General features: G+C 19.5%; 7 protein-coding genes across 7 annotated transcripts; 4 read left to right on the forward strand and 3 right to left on the reverse strand.

Moving 5' to 3' along the window:
• Positions 1–2,062: 2,062 nt before the first annotated feature.
• Positions 2,063–2,994, forward strand: SRAE_X000246600 (Pyrroline-5-carboxylate reductase 3; the record flags this gene model as incomplete). Its single annotated transcript, XM_024645747.1, has 2 exons — positions 2,063–2,192; positions 2,231–2,994. 2 exons carry the CDS (start codon positions 2,063–2,065, stop codon positions 2,992–2,994), a joined length of 894 nt encoding a protein of 297 aa, XP_024499999.1.
• A 2,214-nt stretch (positions 2,995–5,208) lies between these two features.
• SRAE_X000246700 (Gamma-aminobutyric acid A receptor/Glycine receptor alpha family and Neurotransmitter-gated ion-channel ligand-binding domain-containing protein) lies at positions 5,209–6,482 on the reverse strand (the record flags this gene model as incomplete). The annotated part of the gene is made up of 2 exons (XM_024645748.1): positions 5,209–6,272; positions 6,323–6,482. The coding sequence occupies 2 exons, from the start codon at positions 6,480–6,482 to the stop codon at positions 5,209–5,211; spliced, it is 1,224 nt and encodes a 407-aa protein (XP_024500000.1).
• A 1,326-nt stretch (positions 6,483–7,808) lies between these two features.
• On the reverse strand, positions 7,809–9,757 carry SRAE_X000246800 (Hypothetical protein; the record flags this gene model as incomplete). The annotated part of the gene is made up of 4 exons (XM_024645749.1): positions 7,809–9,008; positions 9,064–9,210; positions 9,381–9,503; positions 9,701–9,757. The coding sequence occupies 4 exons, from the start codon at positions 9,755–9,757 to the stop codon at positions 7,809–7,811; spliced, it is 1,527 nt and encodes a 508-aa protein (XP_024500001.1).
• A 1,262-nt stretch (positions 9,758–11,019) lies between these two features.
• SRAE_X000246900 (Solute carrier family 22 member 13) lies at positions 11,020–12,436 on the forward strand (the record flags this gene model as incomplete). Its single annotated transcript, XM_024645750.1, has 2 exons — positions 11,020–11,226; positions 11,267–12,436. 2 exons carry the CDS (start codon positions 11,020–11,022, stop codon positions 12,434–12,436), a joined length of 1,377 nt encoding a protein of 458 aa, XP_024500002.1.
• Positions 12,437–12,816: 380 nt separating this feature from the next.
• SRAE_X000247000 (Six-bladed beta-propeller, TolB-like domain and Strictosidine synthase, conserved region domain-containing protein) lies at positions 12,817–14,028 on the forward strand (the record flags this gene model as incomplete). The annotated part of the gene is made up of 2 exons (XM_024645751.1): positions 12,817–12,917; positions 12,957–14,028. 2 exons carry the CDS (start codon positions 12,817–12,819, stop codon positions 14,026–14,028), a joined length of 1,173 nt encoding a protein of 390 aa, XP_024500003.1.
• A 96-nt stretch (positions 14,029–14,124) lies between these two features.
• Positions 14,125–15,407, reverse strand: SRAE_X000247100 (Hypothetical protein; the record flags this gene model as incomplete). The annotated part of the gene is made up of 3 exons (XM_024645753.1): positions 14,125–14,135; positions 14,254–15,213; positions 15,254–15,407. The coding sequence occupies 3 exons, from the start codon at positions 15,405–15,407 to the stop codon at positions 14,125–14,127; spliced, it is 1,125 nt and encodes a 374-aa protein (XP_024500004.1).
• Positions 15,408–17,782: 2,375 nt separating this feature from the next.
• On the forward strand, positions 17,783–20,215 carry SRAE_X000247200 (Carboxylesterase, type B domain and von Willebrand factor, type A domain-containing protein; the record flags this gene model as incomplete). The annotated part of the gene is made up of 4 exons (XM_024645754.1): positions 17,783–17,792; positions 17,840–17,961; positions 18,000–19,173; positions 19,221–20,215. 4 exons carry the CDS (start codon positions 17,783–17,785, stop codon positions 20,213–20,215), a joined length of 2,301 nt encoding a protein of 766 aa, XP_024500005.1.
• Positions 20,216–20,509: the final 294 nt, after the last annotated feature.

Genomic DNA, 20,509 nt, shown 5'->3' on the forward strand with positions numbered 1-20,509 from the left:
TTGCTGTTGTTCAAGAATATATTAATTTTAATAAAAAAGAATTGTGCCATAAAATTAAATTTATTGTTTTTTTTTTTCAATATATTATATTTTTAAATGTTGGTATAACATTTTCTAAATAATGATTATTATTTATTTTTTAATGCAATAATGAAATTTTCGTTTTGTTTTATAGATAAGTTTTTTGATTAAAGTATATATAAATCGTATATATATAAAATCAATATAAATGTTAGTAAGATTAATAGTATGTTATATAAAAGAATATAACAAAAAATGATATTTATATTTTATACAAAAGCATCTTTAATATGTTAAAAAAATCATGTTAAAATAAAATGATTATATTTGTTATGTAGATGCACTTTGATATTATTCTGATTGTTTAGAAATTGCGTTTGCGTTTTCAGAATAAGCTTTTTTTCTGGAATTAGACAATTTTATCTCTAAAAAATAAAGTTATACTTTTAATTATAATTTATTTTAAATTTTGTAAAGCAATTTAAAGTTAAATTTTTTTCTAAATATTGAATTAAAAACATTTAACAATTATTTTAATTGCAGTTATTCCATGACATTATATAGTATAGTTGTAATTGGATGATTTTGTTTAATTCTAGTATTAGTAACTAATTTAAAACATATTTTTTTGGAGACTAATTTATTTTTACTAATTATTTCTAAACATTTTTACAGATTTTGTTCAATTTGTTTACAAAAATTTATATATATGAATTTTTTTATATTATAAACTGAATAATCTTTATTCTATGGATTTCTATGTAAACGTTATAAAAAATTTTTAGAGTTAAAACAATTATATTAAATAAAAATTATCTATATAAAAAATTAAATTTTTTTAAATGTTTCAAATTATTAAAATTAGTAAAATAATTTATAGTTATAACTTTTCAAACATCAAATATTGTACTTTACTTTTTTATCATTAATATAAAATTTAGATGATAAGATAATTTTTAATATCAAATCAAAAAAAATTGTAGTAAACTAACTTATGAAACAAAAATATTTAAAAGATTTATAAATAAATAGTATAATAGTAGATTTTCTTAAAACTTTAAACAAAAAAATTATTCTTTCTTTGTAATATAATTAAACTTTTTTATAAAATATATTTTTGTTTAAACATTATGGTATTTTCACTATGTTTTAAAAAATTTCTAAAACTTCATTTGTTTATATTTTACTTTTTTTTGAATTATCGAACAATAATTTATCTTTATAATCACTTTTTTATATTAAAATGTTATTTATACTTGTAATCATTTTTTAAAATTTAAAAAATATTGAATGTCTAAAGTAATCATTTTGTACTTTTCATTCATTTACTTATATTGAAACAAATTTGGGTATTATTGAAAAGATACATATTGTTAAGTTTATAAATATTTACCTTACATAAATTAGTTTTTAGTATTACAAATTAGTATAACTTACAATGATATTATTTATTTTTTGCTATATAATTTTTTATTATTAAGATAACCATTTAATTAATTAATCTATTAATAATTTCTAAAAGAGCTTCAATAATTAATAATTGTCATAACTTCCTGTTAACAAAAATTTATTTTTAGTATATGATTACCTATTAATAAGTTTATTGTTATTCAATTTGCGAGCATACTAAATATTTTATTATTTAATAGATGAAAGTTATCTATCAGATTACAATATTTTTGTTATTTTTTTTTATACTTTAAATTGTTTCTTCCAATCATTATAGTCGTTTTTGCTATTCTTTAAGATTTTAAATAGACAAGTATTTACTATTTTATTAATTTAAAAATTTTCTATTGCTATTATAATGAAATAATAATAAATAGTTTTAATAAAATTGTTTTAAATTTGAATTGAATAAATTGTTAGTTTAAGTACTTTATTACTTTTTAAACAATACTTCCACGAGTCATGTAATACATATTTTTACATATTAAATGTAATCGAACTTTATCTTTTATTTAATATTTAGAACATTTTTAAAATTATAGTAAACTTTTTTTTTATTATTTAATAACAATTAATATTTTTAGAAATCAAAATGAATGAACATAACAATGTTATTTCTGATGTTGATAAACATCAAAAAGACTATCAATTTCATGATAATATTGCAATAATTGGAGGTGGAAATATGGCAAGAGCTATAATTCATGCATTAATTAAAGATAGTAAGTTTAATTTATAAAATATTTAATTAAAAATTTAGAATTTATACCAATATCTAATATATATATAAGTGTACGTTCTTCTGAAACATGTATTGCTTGGAAAGAAGATGGTTTCCATAATTCTTTTACTTCAAATGAAGAAATGTTTAGTCTTCCTAATACAAATTTTAGTTTAATATTTCTTTGTGTTAAACCTCAAACATACAATTCTTTATTATTGCAATTAAAAAAGTCATACTTTGTACATACAAATGGTATCATATCTGTAATGGCTGGTATTACATTAGAACAATTGTATGAAGATTTTGTATCTTTAAATTATCATAAAAGTATCATACGTTTAATGCCAAATATTTCATGTCAAATTTCAAAAGGCATAACATTATTAACCTGTGATAATGTTAATACTGATCCAGCAATAAAAGACATGACAAAATGTATAGCAAAATGTATGGGTGAATGTCATGAATTACAAGAAAGTTTATTTGATGCAGGAGCTGCTATAAGTGGTTGTTCTCCAGCTTTCATTTTTACTATTATTGAGGCTCTTGCTGATGGTGGTGTAAAAAATGGGTTAGCAAGACATTTAGCTTTAAAACTTGCTGCACAAACAGTTGCTGGAGCTGCTGAAATGGTTAATCAGCTTGAGATTCATCCAAGTGTTTTAAAAGATAAAGTATGTAGTCCTGGAGGAACAACTATAGCTGGTATTGCTGAGCTAGAAAAAAGGGCTGTACGATCTGCTTTTATTGAGGCAATAACAGCATCTTGTGAACGTGGAAAAGAAATGGGAAAAAAATAATTTTTTTTATTTGAGTGTATCTAACTTTATAAAACTTTTTCACTAATATAATTCAATTAAAAGGAAATATAAAAAAATTTAACTTTTCATTTGTAACTGTTTTTTTATCGTTAATCAGAAAAAAAATTTAATTTATCTAACATTATAAAATATTTCGTATTTATTAACAAACTTTTTTTATTTTTTATTCTCTTTAAAAAATAATTTTTTTTATAAATTTACTTGTAAATAATAATTTTGATTGCTTAACAGAAAAGTATTAAGAGAATAAATAGATAAATTTGTTAATTAAATATTACATATATAAAAACAATTTTAATTAATAAAAATGACTAATATTTTTATATTTAAATATAAGTTGATTAATTTTTTTAAAGTTTATTATAAATTCTTGTGGGTGTAATTTATGTTTAATAATATTTAGGATAGATGTAACATTAAAACTAAAAATATTTTAGTACTTTATTCAATAAAAATAATTCGAAGGATAAATTTTTTAAAATAAAAGTCAAGTTTAATTATGCTAGATATGAAAAAAAAAAACACATTATAATTTATTTTTACAACATGCAAAAACTTTTTGTCTAAAGTTTTTAATTAATAATTTATTGTTTTTATAAGTTTTATTTATATTACATAATTTTTTTTGATAAATAAATTTGAAAATAACTGAGAAATTATAAATCTAGTGTATATATACTATTGATATATTATATAAAACAATTTAAAATATAGAAAATATAATTTGTTAAAATTTACTAAGTATTTGTAAAAGTGTTAGTAATTTTGTAACATTTTTAAATTAACAATAAATTATCATGTATACATTCATATTACAATAAAAAAATATATTAACCTACTAATAATAAACAGTTGAACTTTTTTTTAATATTTTGCCATTATACTTTGTGGTTCATTAATCATTCACTATTTTTTTGTTAGTTTAAATGTATTTTAACTAGAAATAAAAAAATTTAGTCAAATTTTTTTTCTTTTCTTCTCAAGTTTTTTTTTCTGCATATTTTAAAAATATATATTTTTAAAATGTCTGTTTATTTTTAAATGTTAATCTTTTTTTTATTAATATTTTTTAAAAATGATTTTTGTTTCATTTATATTTTATTATATTTTTTTTATTAAATCAAATAACATAATAAACCTGTCTTAAGAACATTTTAGAGACACGAAAAAATTTTTAATTTTAAGGAAACAAATAATATAAAGTACTAATTTTGAAAAAATTGCTAATAGTATTTTAAGAAAGTTTTTAATTTTTTTCTAGTACTTGGTGTTTTGTGTAATCACTGAACAAGTATAAACTTTAAATATTAAATTTTTTTTTTAAATTATCAAAACAAAAGGGAACAATAACACAATATGATTATTATACAAATGATAATAATAAAAGTTAGAAAAGTTAATAATTTTGTATAAATAAATATTTTATATAAATATAAAATCAGAATAATGCTTATTTTTCTAAACCTGATAATAGATAAAAAAAATATACTTATAATTTTAATGTATAAATTTGTTTTTTTTAATATTAATGTAAACTAAAAAAAGATTTTGTTTAATAGTATATTTATTTTATTCAAAAAACATTAGTAGTAATTACTTAGTTTTTAAAAATATTGTATCAACTTTATTTCTAAAAAAAAATTGATATACAGCTAATTAAATTATATTAACTAATATTTTATTACTTTTATAATACTTTAATATTAAATTGTAAAAACATTATTGCTACTTTTATTTACGAAATTGTTTTGATATTATATTTTAGTTAAAAGATTTATTAAAAAGATTAATATGCTTGGTTATAATAATATATCTTTTGTTAAAAAATATATTTTACTTAAAATATATTATTAGCAACTTAAATTTCTAATTATAAAGAAATTTTTTTTAACATTGATAAGACAACATTGTTTAGAAAATTATAATAAAAAACATTTTTAACAACTAATGTTTTTTAATTATCTTAACAAATGTATAACAACAAATAAAATATTAGTAAATATCAATTTAAACAACAAATTAAAAACTAATTTTAAGTTTAAAAATAAGATTTTTCTAAAAATAAATAATAATTATCATAAATTTTTAAAATGTAATTTGTTAGAAATGTCAAAAAAGAATTACTTTAAAACATAATTAGTTGTTTTTTTATATATATTTTTATTAAAAGTAAGATATATCAAAAAAAAAGTTTTAAAAATAATTGAAAATTGAAAATAAAAGAATGAATACAATTGTTGCTAATGGGAAAATGATTCGTGAAATAATATCAATATTTTGTAAAAATTTCTGGCATTTAGTTTTTGAAAGTGATTGATCATCAATTTCAACTGGTATATTTGTTACTTTAACTTCATTATTGTTTGTCAAAGAATTATTATTTTGAGTTGATTGTGGTAATATATAATGCATTTCTTTACGTTTTCCATTAAAAATTATTACTAGAAAATATTCTAAAAAGGATAGAAAAGATAAAACAATACAAAATAATAACCAATATTGAAATCCACTTCCAAGATGTTTACTCCAAAACCAATTATTTGAAAATAATGCGACACAAATGAATACAATAAATGGTATTATAGCACTAATAGTTCTAGGAACTGACCAAGTTGGTAAAATAAAAAAGTGTAACCATGAAGAAATAAGTAATAACAATGATGGAATAAATGATGAAATTAATGATTCTCCAGATGATCCTTCAAGATGAATTGTTACATAAATACAAGAATGACTTCCGATTGTATAATTACCAACACAATCACCAGCAAATGCTTCTTTAAATGAATATCCCATAGGAAGAGCAAAATCAAAAACTGTTACTGGTTTTAAAGCTGGTGGCGCATGTGACCAAACATAAGCAACATCTTCAATTCTATTCTCTTTAGAAGATAATTTTAATGTTATTGCTTTATCAGAAGAAAATGGAAAAGATGGTGTATTTTCTATAGATGTTTGAAGTGTAAGTTTTTCTTTTGATCTAATAAAACCTGATGGTTCAACAACATAAGAAGTATCCATTGGTTCAATAGAAATAAGTTTAGATTTTGGAAAATATGTTTTTGGTGTCCAAATAACACGACTACTATCAATTCTTATTTCATCAATACCTTCACGTGGATCAACTTGGTATGATAGACGATTATCAAGCCATTGTTGTTTTAATGTAATATCCATTTCTGCCATTTGACCATCAAGATTTATTCTTGAAATAACTAATGAAGCCATTACCACTATTGAATTGTGTTCTGATCCTTCTAAAATAAAAAAACGTTATTTTTATATAGTTTTAAAAAAAAAAAAAAACCTTGTGGTGGTGGTCGTAATGATGGATCATAATCTGAAAATATTCTATGAATAATTTGTGTTTTTACACCATGTTGTCGTTGTTTTTCTTGTGCAAAATGTTGTCCAAAAATAAAATTTATAAAAAAAAGTATAACAAAAAAGCGTTGGAAACTTTTCATTGTTAATATAATGTAATAAAATAAGTTTATTTAACTTATTTTATTGAAAATATTTGATAATATGTACAACCAATATATTCAAAAATGCCAATCATAATTTTAGTAGTTGTAAATTGTTACGCCTTAATGCGAAGAAACTTTTTTTTTTTTAAATAATGATGCTGCAACAAATATATTACCTATCTTTAATTTTTAGCATTATCTTGTCATTTATATAATTTATTTACAATCTATTAAATCAAGTTAATAGCAAAAATCGTTATTTACTTTTACTATACTATACTTTCTTTATTACTTGCTATTATTTTAATCTTTTTTGTTTAAAGTAATATTAGGCTTTACTTATTGTTGTTAATTTGAATTTTATTATCATATTACTTTTCATAAAGAAATATATTTTTCCTCATTATTTAAATGTATTTTGAATGAATGTGGCATTGATAATATGATATCAATACTAGAAATTCATTAGTCAAATGTATTTTACGTATAATGAATTATCTATATTACATAATATGAACACTGACTTTTATATCATTAAAATAAATTACATATAATAAGTAAATATTAATAAATATATCTTAATAAAATAATAAAATTATTTCTGATATTAAATTTAATACATATCTGAGGTAATTATTATATTAGTTATGTAAATATAATAAATAAATGTTTTTTAGATTTGACAAAAAAAAATTAAGAAATACAATAATAAAAAAAAGTGAATACAAATTTATAAGAATTAAAAAGTAATATAAAAATAAAAATTCAAAAAAATATTGAAATACTTATTTACTAATTATAAAATTAATAATTATTTAAGTATACTTTAATCATAATAAGCTTGTTAAATTATTTAAAAAATTATAATTTTCTTGATTATAAATGTTTCATTATAGATTATTGCACCTTTTGAAATTTATCTTAATACAAAATTTTACGTTATCACCAATTTAAAAAAAAGAAACTTTTTATCTATTCTTATCAAGTAGAAATATTAAATAAAGTGTTGTTTTACTACTATAAAATTCAATCTTCATTCTTTAATATGATATATTTTTAATTTTTACTTATATTGTTAATTAACAATATTTTAATAATTCTTAAAATATTATATTTTTTTACCCTTTAAAGTATAATAATCCAATTATATCATTTTTGATTTAAAAAATTAAAAATTGATTAATATTACTTGATGACAAATATTTATTTTTCTAATATTACTTTTATCTTGTTATCTTAGTTAAAAAAAAATGTTTAACTATAAATTTAGATAAATATTTAATAATTCAAAATATTTTTATTTTTTTTAATTTTTATGTTGTATTAGCGCACAAGTTCGAGTTGTTTTTTTAATAGATTAATTACATCAATTTGTGCAGCAAATTGTTCCTCAAATTCATTTACATACGTCTGAAGGCAAATAACTTTTTTCTCTAATTCATCGTTTCTTTTTTCTGAAACTTCCAATTGAGCAAGTCGATTATTAGCTTCTTCCATAAGATTTTCATAATTTTCAATAGTTTGTAATGCTTCTTTTAATCTATAACGAGCTTCTTCCAATCTTCTTTCTAAAAGTGATCTAATAGGATGTTCTTTTTCTTCAAGAACTTTAACATTTTGTAAAGCAATCTGTAATTGATCATACATTTTACTTAACTCATCTTTCCAAGCATCTCTTTCAGCATCATGTATTTTATCACATTCTATTCTTTCTTTTATTATTGCTTGTACATTTTTAGTAAATGTACAAATTCTGTTATTTATTAATTCTATTTTCTCATCATTAATTTCATTATCTATATCAATGTATAACTTTGATGACATATTATTTAATATTGTTATATTTTTTGGAAGATTTTTTTTTTCATTTTCTATAATTTGACTTGTTGAATTAAATAGTACTACTATTTTTTTAATTATTTCATTATACATTTTACGTTCATGTTCAACACTAGATATTGGAAGCATATCTTTCATATTTTCTGTCATTTCCAAAATTTGAAATTCTAACAAATCATTACATTCTCTTGAACTAGCAATTTCTGATTCTAAATTATTACATTTATCCTTTAACATCTGTATCTCATTTTTTTGTTTTTCAACTGTTTCAGTTAAAAATTTTATTTCTTCTTTTTGAGCAATGTCATTGTCTTTCTCACTACAATCAAATATTTCACTCTTTATTTGTCTTTCAACATTTTCAAATTCTAATAAATCTTCATTTATTGTATCTAAGCAGGAGAAACTTTCAACTGAACCATCAGATCCAAATTGACTCATTTTATCTTCATCTAACTCTGTATTTACCTTATTAATGACAGCTCTCCTCATTCTTCTGTATTTTTGTAATAATAATTCAAAACGTTTATCTTTTTCCATACCAGCATGTCTTAATGCAGTTATACATTTTGAATATTCAAGAGCTTGATTGCGATAACGATCTAATTCTTTAATTTTTTCTGGAAATGTTCTTTGTTCTTTCAAAATATTATTTTCTTTTATTAATCTATCATAACTATCTTTCTAAAAAAAAGAAAATAAAAAAATAATAAAAAATATTTTAATAGTATTAATATACCAGACTAATCATATCAGTTTGAGAATGTGTTAATTTATCATTAATTTTTCTTATTTCTTGTGTTAAAATTTTATTTCTTTCATTTAATCTTTTATTTTGTTCTATTAACGGTCTTTGATTTTTTTCAAACTCAATAATTTTTTTATTCTGTAAACCAATGAATGCCATAATTAGATAATATTAATTAAAAATATATTAGATAAAAATATGTTAAATTATTTTAATGTTACTATATTTTGTCTAATTGATTTATATATAATTAAGTTATGATAAATATATATATATAATAATATTATTTATATGACACTAAAACTTACCAGTTGCGCCTTTATTTGCATCATATGTGAATTCGCATTTGACATTTCAAGAAGTTTCTCTTCAGTTTCGTCTAGTCTTTGTTGCCATCTATTTCTTTCGCGGTCATGATCTTCTTTACTCATCTAAAATGACAATTATTTAAGTAATTAGAACTTTAATGGACTAATGAAATATATATATAATTATAATCTTATCATAAAACCTTTTTTATACCTTAATAAAGTTTTATTAATTTTTAAATATATAAATATATAATAAATTTATATGATGATTGAGAAAATTATTTTAATAAATAATAAGTAAAATTATTAAAACTTACATATTGCACTGTTCCAAAACATTGTGATAATGCAATTACTGATTTCGGCGTGTTCATTGTTATTATTTATCTAATGAAAGAATAACAATTGTTCTATATCACTAAAATAAAATAAGATTACAATATGATTTTTAAGCCATTAAATGATAGTATTTAAATAATTAATTATTCACTAAATTATATTCAATAAAACTTGTAGTATAAATTTTAATTATTATATTTTAAAAATAAAAATAAAAATTGTTTTATTTAAATTAGTAACTTATAATATTATTTAATACATATATTAAGAATTTAAATTAAAAATGAATAAAGCATTATTATTCTCTTACAATTAATTGTTTTTAAAAATCAATTGGCTAGTTTAACAATATAAAATATTTATAATCGTTAATTTTAAAAACAACAATAAGATCTTTCATAATAAACAAAATATTTTATATAAAATTTTACGTCAATAAAAATTATATATTTAAATTTAAAGACAAAAAAAAATCATCCATTTAGAATAATTTTATTATTTAAATTTTAAAAATAAAAAACTTTATAGTAAAACTTTTGTAATAAATTTTAGTTAATAGAATTAAAAAATTAAAATAGAAGTAATGTTAATGATGTCGTATTGGAATAGTTAATGTAATTTAATATAATAAAACGATAAAATTATACATGTTTAAAAACTTAAATATTTTTTAGGTATGTAAAATGTTTAAAATATATTTTTAGATATTAAAAGTATAGATAGACTTTATAATGTATGCTAGGTATAGATAGCATAATTAGAACAAAAAAAAAAGGTCAAATTTCTTATTACTTCTAATAGTTGATTGACGCTTATGATAATTATACAACAAAAAAAAAATTAAAATAACAAAAACATTTGGCGGTAAATTAAAAATAGTAAAAGATTAACAATATTGATAATTAATATATGCAATTAAATATTTTTTTTTTTCTTTCTAAAAATTAGAAATCAAAAATATTAATGAAATTTGTTAATATAACTATATAGAAAAGAAAATTAACACAAATATTTGATAAAAGTAATGATTTCATTAATTAAAAATTTCTTTTTTATGTTATATAATAAAATAACACATACATTTTTAAATCAAAAAAATTGTTAAAATAATATATATTTTATTATAAAATTATACAAGTTTTAATAAACATTTTTATACAAAATTAAGTAATTACATTAATTGCCACTAATTTTTTTTAATTAGATTTCAGTAAAATAAATTTAAAATAAATAAATATATATATATATAGTTTAGGGAAATAAAAAATTTTTTTACGATAAAGAAATTAAAAAAAAAATGTCTTCCCCAGTTATTCCAAAACCTGATATTGTTTTACAAAAATTAGGAATATGGAATTATAAACAATTATCATTATCACTTTTTGGAGCTTTTATATGGGGTTTAACTATATTTCCTATGCTTATTCCATCATTTGTTCAAATTGATATTGTTTGTGATGACTGTAATCCTAGATTAAATAAATCAAAAAAAATGAAAGATACTGTAAGTAAAATATAAATAATATAAGATTTGGTGAAAATAGTATAATTTAAGTAACAATGAATTGCAATGGTATTCAATAACTTTTTATATTGGATGTATGATAGGAGGAGTAACCATCGCTTATTTATCAGATATTTATGGTAGAAAATTAATTTCTTTAGGATCTTTTTTAATTGTTGGTGTAACAGGAATGTTAACAGCATGGATGCCAAAATATAGTTATATTTTGATTTTACGAGTTATTCAAGGAATATTTTATCCAGCAGCTGGAGTATGTATGTGGATTTTAGTACTTGAATCAGTTTCATTTGATAATCATACAACAGTAGGATTAATGTTTAATGTTCTTTGGTCTGTTGGATATTGTATAGTAGCATTAATAGCATATTATTTTCCAAGTTGGGATGTACTATCAATATTACTTTCAGCTCCATTAATTATTGTTTTTTTTATAGCATATTTTATTATGCCAGAAAGTTTTTATTTTTTATTAAAATCAGAAAATTCAAGTGGTTTAAAAAAATTTATAAATAATAAAGTTAATGTTAATATTGATGAAATGATTAATGAAGTTAAAATAATGGAAACACAGTATGAAATAATGAAAGTTTTTAAATATTTTATTGTACACAAAAAATATATAATTTATAGTTTTGTTACATCATTTTTATGGACGACACAATTTCTTTTGTATTTAACATTTTCAATTAGTAGTTCAACTTTATCTGGTAATCCTTATTGGAATTTTGTTTTTTCTGGTTTAGCTGAATTACCATCTGTATTATCAGGACCATTTATTATGAATAAATTTCATCGCAAAAAACCTTTAATAGTTTGTTCAATTGCAATTTTGATATCATGTATATGTCTTATATTTATACCAGAAAATTATACAACAACATATCTTATATTTTGGATGGCTTGTAAATTACTTTTAGCATTTACATATGTTTGTATATATGTTTATTTTCCTGAAATTTTTTCAACTGAAATAAGAAATACAGCAATAGGACTATGTCAAACAATAGCAAATTTTGGAGGAATATTAAATACATTATTACGTACTTGGATACCAAAAAATAGCAATTTAATGATCTTATTTGCAGTACTATCAACTACTAGTACAATATTATTTTTTTTATTACCTGAAACAAAAGAAGAAAATATTACAGACGAAAACATAAGTGAAGATGAAATTTTAAATAATTAATTTATATAATAAAATAAAAAAAATAATGTTGTTTTAAATAAATAGTTTTAACTATAAAATTTTTAAAACTAATAAATAAAAGAATGTAGCTATATATTTTGTTTAAAGTTATTAATTTTTTTTAAACAAAACACTTATATACTGTTAATTATCATTAAATAATATGAATCATTATGACACAAAATAAAAAATATTAATACACATTGTTGTGTCGCTCTTTTGATTGACATACTATTGACAACTATTTTCTACTAAAGTATTCTTTTTTAAATGTTTTAAAATTATATATATATATACATTCATTGTTTTATATTTTTGTTAAATTCATTTTATAAAAATATTTAAAAGTATATAAATTATTTCTATATATCAATTATAATATGATAACTAAATTTTTCATATTTTTTTTAACTGTTATTACTTCAATAATATTTTATCGATTTTTAATTAATTATGGAGATTTAAATGTACGGGATTATCAGTAAGATATAAAGTAATATAATAAATATTTTATTTATAGTTTACAACCACCTCCCTCATTAACTGGTATTTTGGAAGAAAATAATTTACTTTCTGGAGGTGATTGGCTTTTAAAAGGACAACTTCTTGGACCAGAGTCAATTGTTATTGATGATGATATTATATATACAGGAACTCTTGATGGAAAAATTGTTAAAATAAGAAATGGCATTATTGAAGATGAAATAAAAATAAATAAATTAGCAAAAAATTGTAATGGTGAAAATGTTTATGAATGTGGAAGACCACTTGGTATAAGAAAATTAAATAAAGATGAATTGATAACAGTTGATCCAGTAAATGGAGTATATATAGTTAATTTTAATAAAAAAACATTAAAATTAGTATTTGATATTAATAAAAAAATTAATAACAAAAAAGCTACACTTCTTGATGATTTAACTATATATAATGAAAAAGAAATATTTGTTACTGATGCATCTACAAAATATGGATACAATGATTTTCATAAAGTTATATTTGAACATCAACCACGTGGAAGAGTATTAAAAATAAATATTGAGACAGGAGAAGGAACAGAAGTAACAACAGGATATTATTTTCCAAATGGTATTCAAATGCATCCTGATGGTGATTCATTTGTTGTATGTGACTTTACATCAGCAAATATTTGGAGGTATTATGTAAATGGCCCAAAAAAAAATGAAGCAAAATTATTTATTGATAATTTACCTGGTATGCCAGATAATATTAGATTATCAAAATCTGGAAAATCATTTTATGTTGCTTTAGGAGCTAAACGTAGTCAAGAAAAACCATCAATATTTGATTTCCTTAATAATGGATTTTTAGCAAGAAGTATTAGAAGTATTTTAGCATCAAATATTCCACCATGGGTATTTGTTAAAATTGAAAGTGTACTTCCTCATCCTGGTACATTGTTTCTTGAATTAGATCTCAATGGAAATATTATTAAAAGTTATCATGATAATAATGGTCTTACTCTTCCAAGGATTACTGAAGTAGCAGAAGATGACAAATATTTTTATTTTGGGTCTTTTATTGATGATTATCTTGTTCGTATACCAAAAAGAGAATCTCCAATTGAATAATTAAAATAAAAAATAATTAGTTATAAATTGTTTTTTTATCAAATAATAATTTTCTTTATTTAATATTATAACATGAAAAAATTAATATACCTAATATTATATAATTTCTAAAATTAAATTTTATAGTATAAATATCATTAAAAATAATTTAACAATTGATATATAATAATGATAAAATAATGAAAATTAAAATTATAAAAAATTTAAAGTATTTTTTATTTTTACCATTTGAAGTTGAGAAAGCATTTAATGGAGGATGATTTAATTTTTGTTCTTTATATAAAATTTTTAAACAACATGTGTTAGCAGTTTCTACAGGAATACAACAAAAAGGATTTTTTTCATCACAACAATTTAAAAATGGATTTACTACATTATTTTTATCATTTATCAATGAAGTTATAGGTGTATTAATTTGTTCAAATTTTTGACCATACATTATATCATTATTTACAGAATTATTAATAATAGGTCCTGGATGCATTACATTGTGAAAATTATTACAACATGGAATTGTATTTAAATTGTTACTACAACAATTTGGTTTATAATTTTTACAACAAATATTATTAATCATTACAGTATCATGTGTCTCCATTAAATTGTTATTATTTAAAATTGGAATATTTGGTAAATTATTTGTACTACCAATAATTGTTGATTCTTTATAATATTGTAACATCATCTTACAACACATATTTGAAGAACCTAAAATATTACAACATTGTGGATTATTATTGTTACAACATTTAAAATTTGCTGAATTTAATGAATCATTTGTATTTGGTGAAGTAATAGATGTATTTATTAATTGTGGTCCTAGTGGTGGCCAATGTGGCAATATTTTATTACAACATGGTGGTTTATTTTTTGAATTTTGACAACAATTTAATGATTTGTTATCACAACAATTTGAATTAATGTATATATTAATATTGTTATTATTATTAATATTTTCATTTTCATTTGAAGGTATTATACATTGTTCATTGCATAAATTTGTATTACATATTTTTACAAAATATCTTAATTGTTGATTTGGATCATATATTACTTTACACATGTTTATTGAATCTATATTATTACTTCCAATTGATATTTGTGGTATATTTGTACATTCTCTAGCATACCTGGTTGGAACCCAAATAGTTTTATTATTCTCATTCATTAATAATTCAATTGAAACTAAAAAATAATATTTATTAACAATAAATTATTTTTATACCATAAGTACAATAATTGGCAAAACATTTTCTATCATCAACACTTTCAATTAATGAGGTATCTGATCTACTGAGTATAAAATCTAGACATTCAATAGTTGAAACATTTTTAATTAAAAATTGTATCAATATTAAAATTATAATAATTGTAGTCATTTTAAACAGGAAAATATAGAAAATAAATGTTTTTCAAAGTTATAAATTACATTTTAAAAGTGAACATTTATTTGTTTTTAAGATTTTCAATGAATAATTAATATTTTTTTTTTTAAAAATCGTCATACGAATTAGTAATAATTTATCCATTATAAAGAATTATTAATATTTTATCATGTTTACACTAAGAAGGATTTATAAAGTATCATATTGAGACAATCAAGTATTTCTTAAAAAGTTGTTTATTTTTTTTTGTATTGTTTTTATAAGCTGTTTGTTTATTGAAATAAAAGTTTTAATAACATAAAAGGTAATAATATTCTTTTATAATGTATATATTTCACTTTATAACTATATGCAAAAAAAATAAATCAGTATTATTTTTCAGTGTTGCTTTTATAGAACAAAGAAACTTTTTATTTTAACATGAAAACAGTTATTTGTAAATTATTTTTGATATGAAATTAATCTAGTTTAAATTAACATTGTTTAAAATATTTTTCATTTTTTACGTTATAATGTTAAAAAGAAAAGTTTGAGAAATTGTGATAAATTATAGATAATTAAAAAAAATCTCATATTTGTATATATAAATATAGATAATTTACTTATTATTTTAGTAATAAAACAATTAATTTTTTTATTTCATTGAAATAATAAAATTCAATTAAAACATTCAACGTTTATAGAAATAAAATATTTTTTTGATGTTGATCTTAATATTTAATTGAATTAATTTTTATAGCTGCATATGTTGTTTACATGAAATCTCAAATTTCTAATATATTTTTTTCACAATTCAATTATTATAAAAAGTTATCTTTAAAATTACCAAATTTTTTATCAGCATATAGTTTTGTAGTTTGTTATCAATTTTTATCTATTAGACGGAGATATGTATCAAAAGATTATTTAAAAGTAAAAAAAGATTAATTTTTAAGTATAAATAAAGTTAAATGTTGACGTAATTTTCCAGAAGGAAAAAACATTATTTTACCAAAATCTTAATAAAAAAAATGAATTTTTTGACAACTTAAAAAAAACATAATTGTTATTTTTTTATACTAAATTGTAGAAGTTATTTAATATAAATAATCAACATTTTAGTAACATTTTTATTAAAAAAAATGCTCAAATTATTTAAAACGTTGAGTTATAATTAATGATTATTATAAAAAAAATTTTTTTCAATTCTTAATTGATAAACAATTTAGAAATTTACCACGTGCAATTTATTAGTAATTCTATTATATCACAAATTTATCAATTAAAAGCAATTAAATATTGTGAAAGAATAAAATAAAATAATTTGTATTTAAGTAATAATGATACTAATTATTTAATTTTATAAAATTTGTAATCCAAAAATTTTAAATATGTTTTAATGTAACTCTAGACAGAATGATGTAATTTATTTTTTTTTTTTCAAAATATAAACTTTTGTTATTTTACGTTTATTTTTTTAAAATATGAAATAAATAATTTTTAGTTTGGAGGATATTAAGAATTAGAAATTACTATTTTATATAGTGTAATGTGTGCAATTTGTTACACATTTAAACTATTTCTCTAACTAAAATGTTTCTGACAACTTTTTTAAATATGTAAAATGTTTTATATCTATTTTATAACTAAAAACAATTCTTTTCAAATAAAAAAACGAGATTTATTTTTTTTAAAATTAAAAAGATTATATTTTTTAAAATAATTAAATTTAAAGTTTTCTAAAACATCAAATTAATTATACTTTAAAATTTTATTTTTTTATAAATTTATCATTATTGTATTATATTTCTACCTACATCAATACTTGGTAGTATAAAAGTTATCAGATTTCTATTGTAACAGATTAAAAATTTAAATTACAATTTTTACAACTAAAAATAATTTCAATAAAATTCTATAGATTTTATGGACAGATTATGATTACTGTATTTGGATTCTTGTGTTTAATGATATTATTTAATAATTTTAAAAGCAAATTTTTGCAAATACTTTGACAAAATTTGATTGTTAAAAATACAACCAAAAATTATCATTAAGGTAATAATATCAATTTCTTAAAAAATAAGGATATCAATATTTTTTCATTGTTAAACGGTATATTTTCTTATCTTATTATTAATAGTTTTTTTTAATAATAATACATGCTAATAACACATAAAGTATTTGAAATTAATATTAATAAAGTTTGTATCATTGATAATGATAAAATTAGATTATTTAATCTAAAAAGTATTAATATATTTCATTTAGTATAATGTTATATTATTATCAATTACTATTTTCTATAATTGTTACTTTAACATTAGGAAATAAAGAAATACTTAGAAATTTCATCATACATCCATTGAAATATGAAAGTATAATAAAGGATGATTTATCGTATGATCCATTACCAAATAATAATGTTACATTGAAAACATCTTTAGGAACGATTATAGGTACTCATGTAGATTTAGGAAATAATAAAAGTGAAAAATTTTTTGGAAAAGCAGATACTTTTTTTGCAGTTCCATTTGTTCATCCACCAATAAATGATTTACGTTTAAAGGTATTTAAAAAAAAATAATTTAAATAACATATTTCTAGCATTCTATACCAATAAATAAATTTCCAAATAATCCACAAATAGCTCAAAAACAACCATCTATGTGTCCACAAACATTAAAAAGTGATAATTTAACTGTTTCAGATGGTGAATCTGAAGATTGTTTATATATTAATATATTTTCACCTAATGTTAATGCATTAAAAAAATATCCAGTATTTGTTCTTATACCTGGTGGTGGATTTAACAGTGGAAGTATTAAAGAATGGGGATATAAAGGATTTATAACAAATTTTGTTAATAATGATATTGTTGTTGTTGTAGTACAATATAGACTTGGTATTCATGGTTTTTTTACTACATTTACAGATGAAATTCCACCAAATAGAGGTGTATATGATCAAACTAATGCATTAAAATTTGTAAAAAATTATATATCAGAATTTGGTGGTGATCCAAATATGATAACTCTTGCAGGACATTCTACAGGTGCAGTATCTGTTACAGCACAATCTTTATCACCTTTAGCAAATAATTTATTTGATAAATTAATTATTATGTCAGCAGATATAAATTTACAATTTTCTGGTAATATGCCATTACTAAATATTGATGCAAATTATGAAATTGCTGCTGATTTATGTAATGTAACTAAATATGAATGGGATAATTATCCTATGGATTATATAAATAATTGTATAAAAAATACATCAATTCAAAAATTTATAGATTATCAAAAATGGAAAGGATACTCTTTTGTATTATATATTGATAAAGATTTTATTGGTTTTTTACCAGATATACCAACAAATTTATATAAAAATGTACCATTAAAACCAACTGTATTAGGAAGTGTTGATCAAGAAGTTGGAAGAGGTCTTCTTGATTTATTTAACTTTGTAAAATTATATTTAAATAAAAGTGGTTATGAAATGGTTTTAATGTTAATATCACAATTATTTACTAATGATAATAATGATCAATTTGCTAAACTTCTTTATAATTTTAATGTTCCTTTTCAAACTAATGATACAGATTTATATGAATGGACTAAAATAGTTGTTGATACAGCAGGTGGACTTGGAATATATAATTTTTTAGCATTACATAGTATAAATTTATTAAATAATGGTAACAATAATATATATATGTATGAAAATAGTTATGTTTATAATTATTGTCCAAAACAAATTATTAATGGTAAAACATATAATCGTATGTTTATTTTAAAACAATAATATTTAATATATATTTTTTTATAGCATTATCACATGCAGATGACTTTTTTGCATTAACAATGCGACCAGAATTTTTTGATTCACAAAATAATAGTATTGTTACTGTTGATGATATTAATATGGCTCATAAACTTGGAACTTATTGGTCAATTTTTGTAAAAAATGCTACATCTTTAAATGGTTTTTCAAATCCATGGAAGTCAATAACTTCTTCTAATAATTTAAAATATTTAAATATTAAAACATTAAACAATGATCAAATATTAGATAATTATCATAAAAAAGATTATCAATTATATGAAAATAGTTTGTCAGTTGTTTTAGATCAATGGCCTTTTGAAGATAGTCTTTCTAGAAATAATAATGGTAGAAAATATCCAAAATCAACTACTTCAACATCTTCAACAAAAAATATTTTAACAACAACTATTCAACCAACGGGAAATCTTTATGATCATTATCAACCATGTAATAGTTCAATAGTATTTTCAATTGCATCATCACAAAATTTTGTCCCAGAAGTAGCTTTTCAGAAACAAATTAAAATTTTATCTGGTAATGATATTATTCAAACATATTGGAATCATTTTGAAAGAATTTCTGTTATTTCATATAATTCATATCCAAATATTGTTATTAATTTTAATTCTGTTACAAACAAAAATGATTTTAATAAGAATTTATTAAATAATATAGAAAGAGATAATGAAGGAAATAATATTTTAAAATTATTTAAACTTATTTCATCAAATAATTTTTTAAATAATACAACTGGTTATATTAATCACTTTATTTTTGTAACAGTAACAGATTATATGGATTTAAGACAGTCACAACAATATTCTACAATTATAAAAAATCAAGGAAGCTTAAATTTTATTATTCTTGGAGATGAAGCATCAACATTTGATTTATCAATACTAAATCCAGATGGAATATATCAAATGAGTTTTGGTTATTCAGATTTTTCAGCTTATTTAGGTTTAAGTAATTTTGTTTTGTCTAGTATAAGATGTTAGTATATTATAGATAATTTTTTTAAAATAGAATTTTTAATATTTTTAATAATAATGAATGATAATATATTAATTTTATTAAAATTTAAAAAAATAGATACTTTCTTAATGTTGCTACAATATATCTGATCAATATTTGTTTTTTAATTAAAATTTAAAGAAACATTAATAATGATACAATAAAAATCACATAAATTTTTTAACATGATTTTACAATATGTTTTTAAACTCTGTTAATAGGATTTTGTTAAATAGTCATATTTATTTTAAGAAACTTATAGTCTGATTAAGCTATTT

The sequence above is a fragment of the Strongyloides ratti genome, scaffold srae_chrx_scaffold0000008, assembly GCF_001040885.1.
Source record: "Strongyloides ratti genome assembly S_ratti_ED321, scaffold srae_chrx_scaffold0000008".
Classification (NCBI taxonomy): Eukaryota; Metazoa; Nematoda; class Chromadorea; order Rhabditida; family Strongyloididae; genus Strongyloides; species Strongyloides ratti.